Source organism: Neofelis nebulosa, chromosome 4, assembly GCF_028018385.1.
Source record: "Neofelis nebulosa isolate mNeoNeb1 chromosome 4, mNeoNeb1.pri, whole genome shotgun sequence".
NCBI lineage: Eukaryota > Metazoa > Chordata > Mammalia > Carnivora > Felidae > Neofelis > Neofelis nebulosa.
In genome coordinates, this window is record NC_080785.1 from 106,416,505 (window position 1) to 106,435,077 (window position 18,573).

At 51.7% G+C, this 18,573-nt stretch overlaps 1 protein-coding gene across 1 annotated transcript in view; it reads right to left on the reverse strand.

Moving 5' to 3' along the window:
* The window catches only part of ABCA13 (ATP binding cassette subfamily A member 13), a 390,771-nt gene that overhangs the window by 272,981 nt on the left and 99,217 nt on the right, over positions 1-18,573 (reverse strand). Inside the window, exons 19-23 of the mRNA XM_058725626.1 lie at positions 17,246-17,352; positions 11,340-11,458; positions 6,657-6,820; positions 4,817-4,896; positions 3,990-4,111 (exon numbers count right to left, since the gene is read on the reverse strand). Of these exons, the coding sequence (XP_058581609.1) occupies positions 3,990-4,111; positions 4,817-4,896; positions 6,657-6,820; positions 11,340-11,458; positions 17,246-17,352 (592 nt within the window). The remainder of the gene's footprint in view (positions 1-3,989; positions 4,112-4,816; positions 4,897-6,656; positions 6,821-11,339; positions 11,459-17,245; positions 17,353-18,573) is intronic.

An 18,573-nucleotide genomic window follows, 5' to 3' on the forward strand; every position in this document is an offset into this window, starting at 1 on the left:
GTAAGATGCGCCACACAGCCGGTCATGTCTTCTAGGAGACACCTGGCCAAAATCCTGCACATGGGCCAGAGACCCTCAGCTCCACTCACATTATTAACTATTTTTTTCTCTCTGGGGTGGGAGCAGTTGCCAGAACAAGCAGATTTTTAAAAACTTTGTTTTTAATGTTTATTTATTTCTGTATATGAGAGAGAGAGAGACAGAGAGACAGAGAGACAGAGAGACAGAGAGACAGAGTCCAAGCAAGGCAGGGGCAAAAAGAGAGGAAGACACAGAATCCAAAGCAGACTCCAGGCTCTGGGCTGTCAGCACAGAGCCCAACACGGAGTTCGAACCCACGAACTTCGAGATCATGACCTGGGCTGAAGTCAGACACTTAACCGACTGAGCCACCCAGGCTCCCCGCAAAAGAAGCAGATTTTGACCAGGGTCTGCTCTGGGGTAAGCAACGCCAAGAACGATCTGTTGCAGCTTTTCAGCAGACAGACTTAGTGTGTTGCAACAAAGGAGAAGAATGATATTGGCTAAATTCCCATAAGGAATCTCTGTGCTCCCAAACCGTGCCTGCCAGCTGTCAACAGTGCCCAGGGAACCAGCGTCGAGCAAGAGGCACGCCGGGCCAGTTCCACTGAGGCCCAGCCTCTCTGCCTGACGGAAAGAAGAAAAAGTCTCAGAATGCCTTCTCTCTCCGGAGCCGCCCCAGAGACATGGGAGCTCTTGAAGTGTCCCCTCCCCACCTTCCCCGACAAGAACACCCCCAAGAGGAAGAGATCTGCGAAGGACCATGGACAGCGCCCATCTCCCTAGCCCTCCTCATGCGCTTGCTTCTTTCGGGTAAAAAGCAAATGGACATCGACGGTAGACCATACCCTTTGATCTCTCTCTCTCTCAATCTATCTGGGTCCTGACTCTGACCTCATTGCTAATTTTAAAGAATAAAAATTTGGCTGAATACAAAGAAGGAAGTGACCGCTGACTCAAAGCCAACAACGCGGCATCACAGCATAAAATACACGGGCACCCCACAGGGCTGGTGGAGGGGATCCAAGCCCAGGATGGAGGCGGGCAAGGCAGACACAGGGGTCCCACACACCCAAGTCTGGGGTCTCGTTTTAATGCGATCTGCTGGTGTTAAAGAATGCAGCACCACAGGGGAGGGGAGCTACCCACGGGCGCCCCCAGCAGGCTCTTGGGAGCCAGAACTGAGGCCTGGGATCAGCGCCTCCTCTCCAGCTTCCCTGCCTCCAGCCCTGTGTCCACATCTCCAAGCCTAAGACTCTCCCACATGGCTCTTCACGGCCGGGGGTTTCTCATCACTCCCACCTGACTCCAACGCTGTCCGCTCACCCACACATGTGAACTTGCATGTGCAGCATGTGGGCCACTGCCATAGAAAGTTCTAGAACGTCCTCTCCCCTAGCACTTTGAGAAGTACACCTAGTGGAAGGGAAAATTTCAGTGAATGAATGAATGAATGAGGGTTCTTGCAGTCTGTCCAGGGCTCTCGTGCCACTGACAAATATTCTCTGCGGGCCACCCAAGACTCTGATGTCAGAAACTCGCAAACACTGAAATCAGGAGAGACGAGTCCAGGGAGCGAGACATGGAGGTTTCCGCCAAAAATATTGTCTGCCTGACAGTCCAGAAAGAACCAGACCCCACAGTGCCGTCCCCTCGCCAAACGTGACTTCTTTTCCTAGGGTCCAGAGACACGCTGTGGATACACTGAGCTAGTGAAGCATGCACCTCGTGTTTGGTTGAACAGCAGAAACGTGAGCTTTCGGCACACCTCCCAGTCACCTGCCCGTCCAGCTCCTTAGGCGCGACCACGACTGCCATTGTCAGTGAGGCGGAGGAGGACACGTGAACGTAAAACCCTGCACAACCCACAACCACGTCCATGGCAAGATGGCCTTACGAGGCGGGCCTGGCACTCCCGGGATAGAGCGCCAGCGACACCTGCTGGCTGCTGGCTTCGTCAGGCAGCCGCCATCCCAAAGTGCTGGGCCCAGCCCTTGTTCTCCATACGTAGAAGTCTGTTTCTCTCTGTTTTGTTGTTCGTTTGCCAGAGGGGAGGCGGGTGGGGAGACGGGTGAGATGGGCGAAGGGGATGAACAGGTACAGAATAGGGAAAACAGTCAATACCACTGAGAAATACTCATCGCTGTGAGCATCCATTATACATATAGTCGTCAAAGCACTACCTTATACACCTGAAGCTAACTGAATATTAAATGTCAACTATACGCCAATGGAAAAAAAAGGTGTCTAAACACCATACCAAACCCAAGTATGGTAAGAGCTTGAAAGGGACCCCGGAAGCTAGCTAACCGGTCCCTTCCCTTTACAGCATTGCTAGTCAGATACCAGAACTGATGCGGCCACTGCTCCATACCCCCCATTACAAGCTCCGGCAACAGAATTTTCCAAGACTCACCCTAAGGAACTTGGTGATACTGTCATTAGAATTTTGGGTTCCTAGCTTCTAACCTAGGTCTTTCTCACTGCAGATTAATTCTGAATGACAGGCACATCTTGGAAATACTGCGGGTTCGGTCCCAGACCACTGCCAATAAAGCGAGTATCACAATAATGGGAGTCAAATGAATTTTTCTGGCTTCCCAGGGAACAAAAAAGTTCCATTTGCTCTGCACTGTAGCCTAAGTGTGCAACAGCATTAGGTCTTTAACAAGTACATTTCCTGGTGAAAAAATACTTTACTGCTTAAAAACACTAACCACCGGGGTGGCTGGGTGGCTCAGTTGGTTAAGCGTCCACTTCAGCTCAGGTCATGATCTCATGGTTGGTGGGTTCGAGCCCCACATTGAGCTCTGTGCTGACAGCTTGGAGCCTGGAGCTTGCTTTGGATTCTGTGTCTCCCTCTCTCTCTGCCTCTCCTCTCCTTGCTCGCTGTCTCTCTCTCACTCTACCTCTCTCTCAAAAATAAATAAACATTAAAAAAAAATTTTTTTAAACTGCTAACCACCAAATAGGCTTTTGGTGAGTCATAACCACGGATCCCAGGTCACCGTAACAAATGCAATAATAGTGAACACATTTGAAACATCGTGAGAATTACCGAAATACAATAGAGACATGAAGTGAGCAAACACTGCTGGAAAACTGTCACCGACAGACTCCCGGGATGCAGGGGTGCCACAAACCCAGAATGTATATAACTGGCAATGTCTGCTACACGCAGGAAGATGAGGCGTGCCCGTGATGGAGCCACCTGTCCAGGCTTGCCTTTCGATCCTGGTTATAGAATCAACATGAAAGTGAATATCTATCGGGGCCCAGCTAATTGTCAACAGAAACATTCCCTGGAGACCCATCTTCACGGTTACTGCTTCTAGAAGGTTCTTAGAACAGGAAGTAAACCTCCAGCTGGAAATGCCTGAAAGAGCGTCTCAGAAAACTGCCAGCAAAGGCTCCTGCGACCCCAGCCGTGGGCGACACTCTTCCCACCTCTGTGCACGAGCTGCACCCAGCATCAGCCAGCGCACGGCCCTCCCCGTACCCCCTGTGTGCGCTGACCCTGCATCCCAGCCACCCAGGATGGGACACAGCTCATTACCCGGCTGCTTGCACCGATAAGCCAAGCCCTCCACACGCGGTCAGCACAGAAAGTTATTCTCAACTTAAAGGCAAGCACAGTTGATGTTTAGAATTTTCTACGTGTTTGTTTTTGTACATTTTTAAGAATGTGCAACCCCTACTTAACCAAGCAGGGCTGCCCTAGGGGGTCGTGCATCAAGGTTGGGAGCAACTGGATTGAATACCATCACCAATTTTAGCCTTTCTGACCTCAAGAAGGCAACGTTGTAGAAGTAAAGACCCCAAGGCTTTGACATCGCCAGTGATGCTCTTTGGCGCCCAGCTTGGCCTCTTAACCCTTCCTGCCTCCAGCCAGCCCCTTGGTGCAGTGGCCCACCCCCTCCCGAGGGACAGTGGCCGGCTCGGTGGGCAGAGACGCAGGGGCCCCGCACCTGCGAATGGGAGATGCTGGCTTCTAGAACACTGTGGATGGTCTCGTTTGAGACATGGATGGAAGATTGGAGCTCCCTGGTGAGCTTGGAGACGTTCTGCATCACATCTTTGACTCTGACATCTGAAAAATAATCAAAGGGAAGGGAATTCTGTAACGATAAATGTTTGGGCTGTTGCTAACTGTGAAAACGAGAATCCATAACTAGACCGCAGTGAGGATCGTCCAGCTCACGATAAACACTAGACAAAGTCACGCCCTCTGGAGCCCGGATCATTCACACCAGAGGCAAGGCAAACCCAAGGCGGGCAGTCTGTCCCTGCTTACGTGACTCCTCTCTCTGACTGAGACTTGTATATTTTAGGGTCTACTCCAGAAAGATGTTTTTCTTAGGGGACAGTGACAGTGCCTGCAGGAAACTCTGTCCCCATATTTACTTATCCCACTTTTTTTAACAAGAGTAGGATCGCATGAGGATTTTTCCAAAACTCACCACATGGGGCATGCTGCTGCTTCGCAAGTGTTATGAATTGTACAGACTAAACAGACAGAAAACAGACTTACAGACACCGAATGGCTTGTCCAGGGAGGCAGGGCTGGGGTGAAACCCAGACCATGGGAGTTTCTCATCCTTCCCGCTCCCGGTTTTGGTCCCCAGGATTTTAGGACTTTGACTTTCCTTCTTGACCCCAAATATGTCAGAGAAGCCAAGCTCTGAATTATTTCCCACATACAGTAACTTTCCCTTTGTAGGTTTTATCTTAGGAACATATTTGTGTGAGAAAACACAATCTTTAAGGATGTGAACTTGGAGGCACCCCATCTTACCTTCGGTCACTGTGAAATTCCTGAGGAAGGCCATCACGGGATTCCCCAACAACCAGGTCTCCTTGAGGCTTTGGGCCAACCTAAAATGACACAAAATTAAAGCTAATTTAGACAAAATAAAGCCCCGGAAACAACGGTGAATAACACTGCTCCCGTTCCCAGGAGAGGAGTTGGATCGCATCACATTTCCACAAGCTTCCTCAGATAATCAGACACAGCGCACCCCCTGATGCTCTCCGAGTGTGAATGCCCGACACCATCATGGCTCCGGGAGCATCCCCTCGGGGCCCCTGCCAGGCGAGAGGAGTCAGGGGGATAAGGGTGTGCCACAAATGCCTCTGCATTGATGGAAACAACAGACAGGATAGATCACGGAATGCGTAGGAAGCTGGGACCCCAAGGAGTCGGGTGAACATCGTTCTTTGAGTCATTTGCAGGATACAAAGTGTCCGAGCTCCTCTTCCGGGGGCACAGACATAGAGGACACAGAACAAGGCTAATCCAATAGGAAAGCAGTTTCAGGAATCAGTGACTGCCCTTACAAAACGTATTCACTTATTTATTTACTTAAATTTATTTTTCTTTTTAGAGAGAGAGCATGAGCTGGGGAGAGGGGCAGAGAAAGAGGGAGATAGAGAATTCCAAGCAGGCTCCAGGCTCAGTGCAGAGTCCAACTCGGGGCTCGAACTCATGAACCGTGAGACCATGACCTGAGCCGAGATCAAGAGTTGGATGCTCAACCACTGAACCACCTGGGTGGCCCTTATAAAACGCATTTGATACCATATTGTAATCTCTAACGTTTGATCTAGTATCTCGATCATCAATAAAGTTAGCCTTTGAGCTAATGCCGCTCTTATATTTCACCACTGAAAACATAACGTTATGGGGGCGCCCGGCTGGCTCGGTCGGTGGAGTGCACGACTCTCGATCTTGGGGTCAGGAGTTGAAGCCCCACGTTGGGTGTAGACAGGACTTAATAAAAAATTAATAATAGGGGCTCCAGAGTGGTTCAGTGAGTTGACCATCCAACTCATTTTGGCTCAGGTCATGATCCCAGTGTCATAGGATTGAGCCACATGTTGGGCTCATCTGAGCATGGAGCCTGCCTGAGTTTCCCTCTCTCCTCTCTCTCTGCCCCACACTCACTCTCTCTCTCTCTCTCTCTCTCTCTCAAATAATAATAATAATAATTAATTAAAAACTTAAAAGTCATGAATGGGGCACCTGGGTGGCTCAGTCGATCAAGCATCCAACCTCAGCTCAGGTCATGATCTCGTGGTTCGTGGGTTTGAGCCTCGCGTCAGGCTCTGTGCTAATAACTCAGAGCCTGGAGCCTGCCTGAGTTTCTCTCTCTCCTCTCTCTCTGCCCCTCCCCTGCTTGCTCGCTCTCTCTCTCTCTCTCTCTTTCTGTCTCTCAAAAATAAATAAACATTAAAAAAATGTTTTTAACTTAAAGCCATGGAAAACTTTGATGTATTAATATGCATATTCATAGTATGTGGTACACATTATTGTCTGAGATTCATAACTTAGAAACTCAAGACATCTTTTTCTTTTGAGGGGGGTAAAAAGAGAGAGAGAGCAGGTGTGGGGCAGAGAGAGAGAGAGAGGACAGAATCTTAACCAGGCTCCACGTTCAGCACAGAGCCTGACTCGGGGCTCAATTCCATGACTCTGGGGTCAGACCTGAGCCAAAATCAAGAGGTGGACGCTCAACCGATTGAGCCACCCAGCCGCCCCTTGAGGTCCTGAGATATCTTTATGAAGGAAACCGCGGGGAAGGCGGGGGAAGGCGGGGGAAAGCACGGGGAAGGCACGGGGCTAAGCTCGCACATACGTGTGCACACGCTGTCGGGCCAAGTCCAGCACCGGCTCGCATTCACAATCCTGGTCGGTGGTGTGTTCCAGGCTAGCCTTGAAGTTCACCAGGGTGCTGGAAAGATTCCTGCTAAGAGTTTCACAGTCCAGCTGGAGGGGTGAGGACCATGTCTCTTCTATTTCCTAGAAAACAGCAAGGATGTGGTTAGAAACACACACACTTCTTGGTAAGGGCTCCTGTCTGGTTTCTGGATCAACACGTGCTTGATCCCCCCCACCTAACGTGTTCCCCACCCCACCCCGGGTACGGCGTGTGATTATTTCCTGGGCCTCGGGAGACGCAGCACCAGACACAGGGCACGTGTGAGCAGGTCTTCTGGCTCCCTCGCACTGCCATCAGTGGCTGGGCCACGGGGGACCATCTCTGTGCCCTCCTCTGCCACCGGCCCTCCAGGCAAGGGGCATGTCCTCCCCGGCCTGACAGGGTGTGAGCACAGCCCAGCTGGTGACCTGGCACTTGGCCTCCTGGAGTCTGTTCCTGGTTTGAAAACTGACACTTTGCACAATTCCCAGCCACAAAACCGACCACTGAGAAGAAACCGTATGTGGTCGTCCATGCATCAAGTGGGTAAAAGCTGGGTCTGCCCTGTCCTGAAGTCCGCAGCGCAGCCCGGAAGCGCCCGATCTTCCCCTCGGTGAGGGAGGTGCTCCCAGGACTCCCAGGGGCTCGATGGAATCCCCCAGTCTAGACCCTGACTCCAGGAGTCCTTGGTCATCTCAGCGTCTTCTTACGAACGTTAACCAGCTTCACAAGAGACCATTTCATAAAAAAGGCTTTTAAAATAATCTCTATAAATCGGTAAAAACGCAAAACTTCTTTCCTATGTAACAATTTGTGGCGAACACGGGAGAGCTGCACGTGCGTAAGTACGCGTAAGACACACAGGCTGGTCCGTACCTTCCCCCGACACAGAAATCCCACCACGTGTCAGTCGGTCACAGCGCCAGCACCGTGTTCGCGTCCTCATATTGTATTTACATCCCGCGACCCTTCCTGATGGTGGAAGCTTGGCCCCAGGTTATGCAATTGCAGGAAGAAAGGACCAGAGGTAAGCGACACTTTCATGAGATTTCTGCTGACCACAGCTTCCACACGTTTCCCTCACACCCACCTTAGCTGCTCTCGCAAAGGAAACCACGGATCCCTCAGGTGACCAGAGAGCGCGAAGAAACACACGTTCCAGGGAGAGTTACATGTGAAGAGTACTGCGTGAGGAGGCAGAGGGACCTGAGCCCAGGAGTCGCTTGGCGCAGCCGCAAGGATCTGCCTGGGGGCCTGAGACTTGGCAAGGCAGTGGGGAGCACTCCCACGTGTGCGCACACACACGGCACTGTGGAGCACCCCCACACTTGGCACCAGGGAGCACCTAAGCAGCCCCGGGAGCACCTACGCAGTCCTGGGAGCACTCACACACGTGACACTGCGGAACACCCTCGCACTTGGCACCAGGGAGCACTCACACATGGGGCATAGGGGAGCACGCACACGCCGGGCACCTGGGAGCACCTACACAGCCCTGGGGAGCACTCACACATGGCAATGTGGAGCACCCTCACACTTGGCACCAGGGAGCATTCACACACCGGGAACCTGGGAGCATCTACACAGCCTTGGGGAGCACTCTCGCACTTGGCACCAAGGAGCACTCACACACAGGGCACACACAGGGGAGCACTCACACACTCGGACCTGGGAGCACTCAAACACTCAGCATTGGGAAGCAATCACACACAGGGCACCAGGGAGCACTTTCACTCAACATCTGGGAGCACACACACACATGGCACTGGGGAGCACCCACACAGAACACCGTGGAGCACACACACAGGGCACCAGGGAACACTCACACACAGGACACCAGGGAACAATCCCAGACATGGAACCGGGGAGCACTCCCACACATAACACTGGGAGCACTCATACACGATCAGAGCACCCAGATCCACACCACCACCACCACCAGCAGCAGCACAGCACCTGGGACCTGCATCCCGGGGGAGCCGACCCAGCCAGCAGACCACCACACACCCTCTTCACTAACTCGCCCAGGATCATGGCTCCCTTTCCCAGTTCACGTTTTCCCCATCAATTTGGGAATGAAGCTAGAACAGAAATCTTATAGAACGGTTCAATCATTCACCCATTCAGAAAACCCCTCCTGAGCACCAGCCCAGAGTGGTGAACACAAGACACAAATCCCCTGCCTCCCAGAGGCTTGCATCCTGGGGAGGAACCCAGAGGACAGACAGCCATCGGGCAGAGCATCTGCAAGATGGCTGGACATCCAGACCCCATCTCAATATCCCCCTCCTCCGTGGAGGCCCCTCTTCCCAGCACACAGGTCACAGATGCATCCAGGTCAGAACTATGGGTACAACTCACTTCTGAGAACGTGGGCTGAAGAAAATTCGCTGCACGGTGCTGCCTTCCCTTTTACAAAAGAATCCTTAGTTCATACTTTGTAATTTTATGCACATGAAACGTAATGCTACTCATTTACAATATTCCTGTTCTGGATTTTATTCTTAAATTTAACAACGCAATAATTTTGATATATAGGGGGTTGCAGAGAAAGGAAAATGCACGCCCCTCCCCAGCAGCAAGGACACTGGAAGGAAAGTTCTGGCTTCCTTCATCACAGACACCCCACACTCCATGCAGGAAGTGTCGGGGACAAAAGCTGAGGCTGACATTCGCGAGGCTGTGCTTTGGGGACAGGCTAAGGCGACCAAGCACACGAGTCAGACTCTGGTTAAAGAGGTCTGTAATCCCATAGTTGCTGGTCAGCGAGGTGAACTCCGTCTGTTGTGCAGAGGCATTGATGCCCAGGGGGGCTCCAAAGGGCTAGATCTGGGGAGAGGGCAGGAAGCCCCCAGTCCAAGCTGGATCCCAGCCACATTCTCCATGTCAGGACTCACTGGGCTCTTGCGTCATAGTTTAATGTAAATTCTGATCCCCCTGACTGTTGTTTTCCACCACTGAGGGGCATGAGCGAAAGGCGGCGTGGGGCCGCACCCCCAACCCTGGCCTCATCGACTTGGCCAGGGCTCTCACGTCGCCTGGCCCTGAGGCGATTCTGTGTTAGAACATTCCGTTCCGTCAGATGCCTGGATGCTAAAAATAGCTCCATGCCTTTCCCTCACCTCTGCCGGGCACAGGGCACTTCACACCCCTCAGCCGGAGAGCATTTCTGATTCTAAAAAGCCTCAGGCTCTTGAAAACCTTGATCTGTCCTCGAGGCTTTGGCATCCTGAGATAAGCAAAATTCTATTTTTGTCACAAAAGACAGGAACGTCGGCTCTCTATCAAAACGGACCTCGCCGTTTCCAGCCCAGAACCGTGGACAATCCTGATAACTGGAACTAGAAACCCGATCCTTGAGGCAGCTTTGAATGCTGGCAGTTCTGGCCTTGTTCTATGATTGCAAACTTCACTCGGCACTCAAAAATCGGCTGTCGGGTTTTTTTGTTATGGATCCACATTTAATACGGGACAAAGACCTGCAGGAGGCGCAAATAAGATGTGGAGGAACTGAATAAATCAACGGGCCGCCAAGGCGTCATCTCTGCAGAAGCCCCCTGGCTTCCCAACACCCCTCCTCGAGCCCGACGCAGGGCCCGGGACTCTTGCTCCTCAGCGAGGGAGGCCTTCCACGTCGTCACCGGGTCTGGGGCTTAGCCTCACTTCCTCCAGCCTGTCCAGCACCCCTCTCTCTCTACTAGGGGTGATGATCCAGCTTCCACTGGACGTATGTTAAAGCAGCGTCACTGAAGAACACAAGTGATAAATGGCATCCAGGATGAGCGCTTGAAGGAAAGAAGGTTCCGGTACTGGCATGTTCTCCAGGAGTCAAAACCCACGACGGGCTCGTAAATGTTTAGTAACTGGCTCCCTGGGTAAAAAGATCTTATTCGTAGAATTTGCCAATTTCCGTGGTGTACATGGCGTCACCATGGCCTAGCTCAAGCCACCAGCACGACGTCCCTGAACCCAGAATTGGGAAGAGGTAGGGGCGCCTGGGTGGCTCAGTCGAATGTCCCACTTCGGCTCAGGTCACGATCTCGAGGTTCATGGGTTCGAGCCCCGCATCGGGCTCTGTGCTGACGGCTCGGAGCCTGGAGCTGCTTCGGATTCGGTGGCTCCCTCTCTCTCTGCCCCTCCCCCACTCATATTCTGTTGCTCTCTCTCAAAAGTAAAATAAACATTAAAAAAAATTTTTTTAAAGAACTGGGAAGAGGTGGACAGCAGCCCCCTCCAGTGGGGCACCTCCACCAGTCGGACGCAGCCCACATGGGCAGTCTCCAGGAGAACAGACTCAACAGCACACTAACATCATTAGGAATTGAGGAACCTCTGTTTTTCACGTAACTTATTCTAACACACGTTCACAGAATTTGCTCAGTAACGAGTTGCTGTTCAAGAGCCAGTGTGCAGACTTCTGGGACGGGGTCGGCCCGCGCTCACGGGTGCACGGGCTCGCCCCAGCACAGCCCTGGCAGAAGCCGAGGGGAGGGGAGGGGAAAGGAGGGGTGGGATGGGAAGGGGAGGAGAGGGCTCACCCCACGGCCTAGTACCCGACGCGACCTCACAGGGCCAATCGGGATGAATGTGAAATTCCGGGACACGTGGCAGAGGACAAACCTGGTAGTGGCCGTGAGCCAAGGCGGCCGCTTGTAGCGCGGGTGAAAGGACACGCCATGCCCCACCTCGCTGGCAGCTCAGAGCAGCACACATGATGTCCTTCATCAGGGAAGGGTTTTCTGCCAGAGGAAACACACAGCCACGTCATGAGGGCACGATCCTCTCCCCAGACAGCTGCTCTCACCGAGCCATCTCTGAAAGACTCAAATTGATTACAAGTTCATCCACATTTCTTAAATCGTCGAAATGAGGGGCACCTGGGTGGCTCAGTCGGTTAAGCGTCCGACTTCGGCTCAGGTCACGATCTCACGGTCTGTGAGTTCCAGCCCCGCGTCGGGCTCTGTGCTGACAGCCCGGAGCCTGGAGCCTGCTTCAGAATCTGTGTCTCCCTCTCTCTCTGCCCCTCCCCCACTTGCTCTCTCTCTCTCTCTCTCTCTCTCTCTCTCAAAAATAAAAATTAAAAAAATTTTTAAAAAAGACTAAAAATCTCCCATGGGGTACCTGGGTGGCTCAGGTGGTTGAGTGTCAAAAACTCTTGATTTTGGTTCAGATCATAATCCCAGGGTCATGGGATCGAGCATGGAGCCTGCTTGAGACCCTCTCTCTCTCTCCCCTTTCCCCTCTCGTGCTCTCTTTCTCCCTCTCTCTCTCTCTTGAAAATAAAAATAAAAATAAAAATAAATTAAAAAATTAAAAATCTCCCTAAGTACCCACACCTCCAAAGCCTGCAACCTTGCACATACTAAAAGCATAAGATAAACTTTGTAATTCTCTGGAACATCCTTCCTGATGATGATTTGTTGATGAACTCTCCATGTAACAAAGAACATACCCGACCTGCACCAAATGTTCCTTCTCAGGAGCACGCTCCTCTCTGTGTCTTCACCTGGGCAGCTGATCTCACGTGGGCTCGAACTAAACTCCTTCCTTTTTTTACAATTTCTAAAAGATTTGCTCATGTTGCGTCGACAGTAAGAATCTGCCCAAAGGCTGGTGCAGCATCCACAGCCTTCTGCAGCCACGGCCGCCTCCGTCCCCGCTCATCCCTGGTGCTCCTACCTGCTTCCCAAAGCCACCTGCACCTCCTGCAGGGCGGGTCATGCCTCCTGACCCTGCCCGTGAGAGCTCATGCCTCAGGAGTCCCTGGCCCCCTCTGAGTCCCCTCTGAATCCCCAGTTGTGCATGTCCCTGGCTTGCGCATGTCCCGCTCACGCACGTCCCGCTCCGTGCCGTGCACGTCCCTGTTCACGCACGTCCCTGGTTCCTGCAGGTCTAGTTTCTGGCACGTCCCTGCTCACGCACGTCCCCGCCTCAGGCACGTCCCCGCCTGCACACGCTGCAGAGAACCTAGCAGGACCTTTGAATGTCTTGTCTCAGGTCACTGCTGGTCCCCAGCCCACACCTTTGCGCCTAGTAGATGTCTGGTAAATATGGTCACCTTACTCATTATGCAAAATAAAATAGCTCATTATGCAAAATAAAATACATTGTCAGGAGTAGCAAAATCTTTTCTATTTTCTTCAGTTCGGCAAAGAATTCGGTCCTACTTCTTACATTATGACGTTGTTTGTCAAAAGCAGTTTTTAAAAAAGCTGCTTTGAACTATGGTTGACCCTTAAGCAACAGCGGTTTGAACTGCACAGGTCCATCCACTTGCACACGCATTTTTTACAGGACAGCACTACAAATGTATTTTCTCTTCCTTAGCATTTTCTTAATAACATTTTCTTCTCTCTTAGCTTAGTTTACTGCAAGAATACAATGTATAAGGGGCTGCCTTTCTGGCTCAATCAGTAGATCGTGGGACTCTTGATCTCAGGGTTGTGAGGTCAAGCCCCATGCCAGATGCTGGATGCAGAGATTACTTAAATAAATACACTGTAAAAAGAATACAATGTATGATACACAGAACATACAAAACACATGTTAATTGACCTTTTATGTTAAAGCTATTGGTCAAAGGTAGGCTATTAGTAGTTAATTTTGCAGGGAAATCAATAGTTATATGTGGATTTTCGACAGCATGGGGAGTGGATGTCCACCCCTCATCATTCAAGGGCCAACTCCATATACAATGCAGTCCACATAGAATATACCCAGTCTTGGGGAGCCTGGGGGGCTCAGTCGGTTGAACATCCGACTTCGACTCAGGACATGATCTCACAGTTCGTGAGTTTGAGCCTTGGGTCAGTCTCTGTGCTGATGCTTAGAGCCTGGAACCTGCTTCAATTCTGTTTCTCCCTCTCTCTGCCCATCCCCCACTCAAAGCCTCCCCCTCCTCTCTCTCAAAAATAAATAAACATTAAAAAAATTTTTTAGGGGGGGCTGGGTGGCTCAGTCGGTTAAGCGGCCAACTTCGGCTCAGGTCATGATCTCACAGTCCGTGAGTTCGAGCCCCACATCGGGCTCTGTGCTGATAGCTCAGAGCCTGGATCCTGCTTCAGATTCTGTGTCTCCCTCTCTCTCTGACCCTCCCTCGTTCATGCTCTGTCTCTCTCTGTCTCAAAAATAAATAAACATTAAAATTTTTTTTAATTTTTTTAATTAAAAATAGAAGATTATACCCAGCCTTGCTTTTAGAAGCAACCACATGAATGCCTCATTTGTTTCTATTTTCTCATTGATCTCACTATTTCAGATTTTGAAAAGAGATCTCCCTATTGTACAAAACGTAAACTATGTCTCTTAAGCAATCCCTCACTAAAATACAGAACAAAAGGGGTACGGCACCATTAGACACGAGAGCATCTATCTCTGAAGATAAGTGGTCCCTCTGCTTTGGAGAAGACATAACAGTGTGTTCAGGGGTTATGTTATCCAGACCTAGGAAGGCATCGAATGCTCCAGGAAAGAACTCACTGCCTGTGTGGGACTTTAGGCAAGGACTACGTCCTGTGTTTCCTGCTATAAAATGACAAAGTGCGAGAGGTGAGGACGGAGGCCTGGCTTTTCTGGAAGGTGCAAGTTGGGGATGACAGGCTGGGCTGTCACATCTGCCTGCACCCACCCCTGCATCCGACATCGGCCGGCAGTGTGCCCTCCAAGGCACTGCTGTCTGGGCCTCTCCCACCAGGCTCGCAGCCCAGTCTTGCTGGCCCTCAGATCGCTGCTGTAGGCCTGACCCTTCTGACGGCTCCTGTGGCTAATCCCGGCTCTTGCACACTTTGGAAAACCCTGCTGTGGCTTTGCAGCCCCGCCCCCCTTTTCTGGACCTCTCCCCTCTGCTCTTCTGGGTCCCACAGGTTCCTCGGCAGGAGAGAGGCCCTGACTTCCTCACTCCCAGGCCCTGGGCAGTCCCCCTGACTCTCCTGGGCCCCAGAGTGCCAATTTGGGAAACCGAAGATCAAAGAAGACAACTTACTCCCCCTAAGGTCTATGAGCACATCAGGCCACATGCCCTGTCCTCATGCAGACGCTTCTAACAGACTTCGAGTATGAGATCCAGAGGACAAAAATGACTGCCTTCCTCATGGTGATCCTGAACGTAATTCTCTGACATGCAAATAACTACTGTATTTTCAGTAGTAACAGGACCTGATCCGAGTGTGGCTCTCTTGTGTGATGGAAAAGGAGCCATGTGCCCATTGTGGCCCCCCACCCGCCACCCCAAATCCTCACTGGCTGGTGCACATCCCCGGTCCCCCACCTGTCACTGCCCTCCTACTCCATACAAGGAGTGACAGTTCAGTAAGGAAAAAATGGGAGCGACAGTCTGAATGGGGCTCAGGCATGCCTGAGTTTTCTCGAAACATAAAAATTCAAAATTAATTCTGTTGCTAATGTAATTTCAGGCATGCTGTATTAATCTGGCAGCTGCAAAGCAGAAGGACAAAATCAATATAAATCTAGCTGTTAATGAACGTTCGGTTCACTTAAAAGCCATCACGCTGGCTGACTGAGAAATATCAGAATAAAGACATGTCTGCAGGTGGCTGGGCACAACGTCAGGGAAGCCTTCGGACTGCAGAAGAAAACGGGATTTGCGTTTTACCTGGGCATGCTTCCCCGTGCCAAAGACATCTGGTGCCCGTCCTAAGGCGTACCTGGGTATCTAATGCTTCATATTCAACAGAATTGCCGATATTTGCAACATCTCTAATTGGGAGGAGAGATTTTCTTTAAAAAGAAGAACAAAGGGGCACCTGGGTGGCTCAGTCGGTTGAACATCCGACTTCGGCTCAGGTCATGATCTTGTGGTTCACGAGTTCAAGCCCCGCATCAGGCCCTGACTGCTCAGAGCCTGGAGCCTGCTTCAGATTCTGTGTCTCCCTCTCTCTCTGCCCCTCCCCCGCTCACGCTCTGTCTCTCTCTCTCTCTCTCTCAAAAAATAAGTAAACATTAACAAAAATTAACATTCCTTTTCCATGTTTCTTAGGGTAAACGATGCCTGCGTGGGTCCCAAAATTACTGTTTTTCATCTTCAACTTGCCCTGTAAGGGGTGGCCTAGCGCGAGTCAACACCCACAGCAGGTAAGGCCCAATGGAGCGACCCGTGTCCCCAGCCTGCTCTATTTACGCCTCCTAAGTGAGCTTTGAATTGGGCCTGGTTCCCACTCTCTGGAAGGCTTGCTCCCCTGGCACCTGCTGAGCTGGACTCAGACTCAGCCCGTTTGATCTGAAGCGCCCGCCCCCACCGTGTGCCCCACTCGGCCTGATTCCACTTCCGTGGAGGTGGAGTTGGGGTCTGTGCTGTTCTCGGGGACAGCGACACCCAGCCTGGTGTGACATCGCGTGATGAATACCGGCTGCCGCCTTGCTGCGGAGATAGAGCTGCAGAGGGCGGGGCTGGGCCCTGTCTCCTGGACTGTCCCGCACCCGCTGCCCCACCCCCCGGCCTTACCGCCCCGAAGAGGGCCGTGTGGCCCCGTTCAAGAGCCGCCATAGGATGCTGGTGACGTGTGCGCGCGTGACAAATTCCTGGAGCGGCACGCATCCAGCCCCTGGGCTCAGGAGCGCTGTGACATGCACCGCCCACGTACCGCGCGAAGTCTGGGAGAACCCGGTGCCTTTGTTCCCACAACGTCCGCGCAAGGAGTTCACAACAGTACGGGGATCCTAAGACCTAAGCGAATTCATTTACGAGATAAATACTGAGCTGCGCGGGACTATAGCCACCGTGCTGAGCATCGCGGAGGCGGAACCGAATGAGCACTGGGTCCTGCTCCCAGGGACCTAACACACGGCTGCAGGAAGGGGGGCTTCTAGGGCATCAGCGCCGGGGGGCTAGAGTACCCTGGGAATTCAGGGGGCATCTTCCGTGCCAGGCACTGGATGGGCACCGAGGATGAAGACGTGGTTGCTGCCTTCAAGGAACACCGCCTCTGGCAGAGGGAGGCGTAGGAATGAGGGCACAGACATTGCACGTGACCGAGGTCTGCTGGGCCATCACTGCCGGCTGAGAGGGAGGCCGTGCTTCTGGCTCGGGGCCACAGTTCAGCCAGAGTTTGATTTTTTTTTTTTTTTTTTTTTTTTTTTTTTTTTTTTTTTTTTAGAGAGAGAGAGAGTGAGCCACAGAATCCGAAGCAGGTTCCAGGCTCCCAGCTGTCAGCACAGAATCCGACGTGGGGTTCGAACCCCACAAGCCATGAGATCATGACCTGAGCTGAAGTCGGACGCTTAACCGACTGAGCCACCCAGGAGCCCCTAGTTCAGCTGGAGTTTAAGTCAAGGAGACAAGGATGCACGTTTTGTGAGCAAAGATGCAGACCAAAAGCCCAGCTGGGGGGCGTGGGGGCCACCGGCCTTGGCTGGAGAAGAGTTGCAATGGGTGGGAAAGTGGGGGACCTGGGAGGCCAGGTCCCTGGGAGCCTCAGAAGCCAGGCACTGGACCAGACACGCGGGGGTAACCCACCCATCTCGCGGACAGCCGAACCCTGAACGTCGGCCCAGGGCCAGGAGCAGCCCACCTGCAAGGATGAGGAACAGGTGCAGAGCCAGCATCGTCACCTTCTGCAGAGTCGCCACGGCTTCCGGGGGTTTCCGAGGCTGCTGGAAAATCTGACACATGGCAACACTAAAGAAAACAATAGACAATGGCCTTAACGGGTGAAAATCGGCGAGCCACGTGCATCCTTCACGCACGCGACGATAAATGGTAACTCTACGCCTGCAACACTCGGTCCAGACACACAAATAGCCATCTACACCTCGAGGAAACACGGAGTCTCCCGCCGTAGTTCGAAGTATCCACCCTGTGGCCACTAAGCCGGACATCCACCCTCTCCTTGTCTCGATCCATTCTCAAACGGAAGGGGGTAAAGGATCAGAGGGTGGCAAAAATGAGAAGCAGAAGAGAAGGGCAGCGGAAAGAAATCTCGCGGTTGACCGTTTACGTGTGGAGAATTCACTGCAACGGATGAATCTGTATAGACGTGAGATTCTTATCTCTGAACAAACGCCTAAGGTTGTGGGGTATGTAGCATGAGTGTGCATGTGTGTGCACGGGTGTTGGTCTTTACTAAGTCCACTTGGAGGGGTTGGAATAACACAGACCGAACCAAAGTTTTCATACGCTGCTGTGGTGTGAGTCCTGACCACTGGATTCTCCTTTTCTTTTTTTGGGGTTTATGTTCATTTTTTTTAGTTTATTTATTTATTTTGAGAGAGAGAGAGAGAGAGAGAGAGAGAGAATCCTAAGCAGGCTCCGAGCTCTCAGCACAGAGCCTGATGCGGGGCTCAAATTCACAAACCGTGAGATCATGACGTCTTGTTTCTTTTTTAACCCCAAATGGCTTTTGTCTCACTCTTAGATGAGCTTATACTCTTCCCACAATTCAAAGCCGTCCTCCAAATCAGACACAACCGAGCAGATAAACAACATCATCTGTGAAGCACTTCTAAAAGAATTGAACAAAGTGTGCATCCGTCTATTCCTTCCTCCCCCCTGCCATCCCCCACGTGGGTGACATTAACTGATTAAGGGCACACCTGCCCAAAGAAATTCCCTGGAATTCCTTGAAAAGAAATATGCGAGATAACACCTGGAGATCAATTAAAAATGAAAGAAGAAAGGCATCTTGGATTCTGAGACCTCTGTGTTGAGTCACCCACTCTGGGACACATACTGCTGGGGCAGACACGGAGACGTCACATCTGAGTAAATGCCACATTCAGAATTCTCCAGAACACAGTGGCAACCAAAGCCTTGGCGGGGGGGGGGGGGGGTAGAGGAGTTTAATACAACTCTGTTTTTCCAGCATCTTGTTTTAAATTTACTTTCCCCAGGCACGCCTGG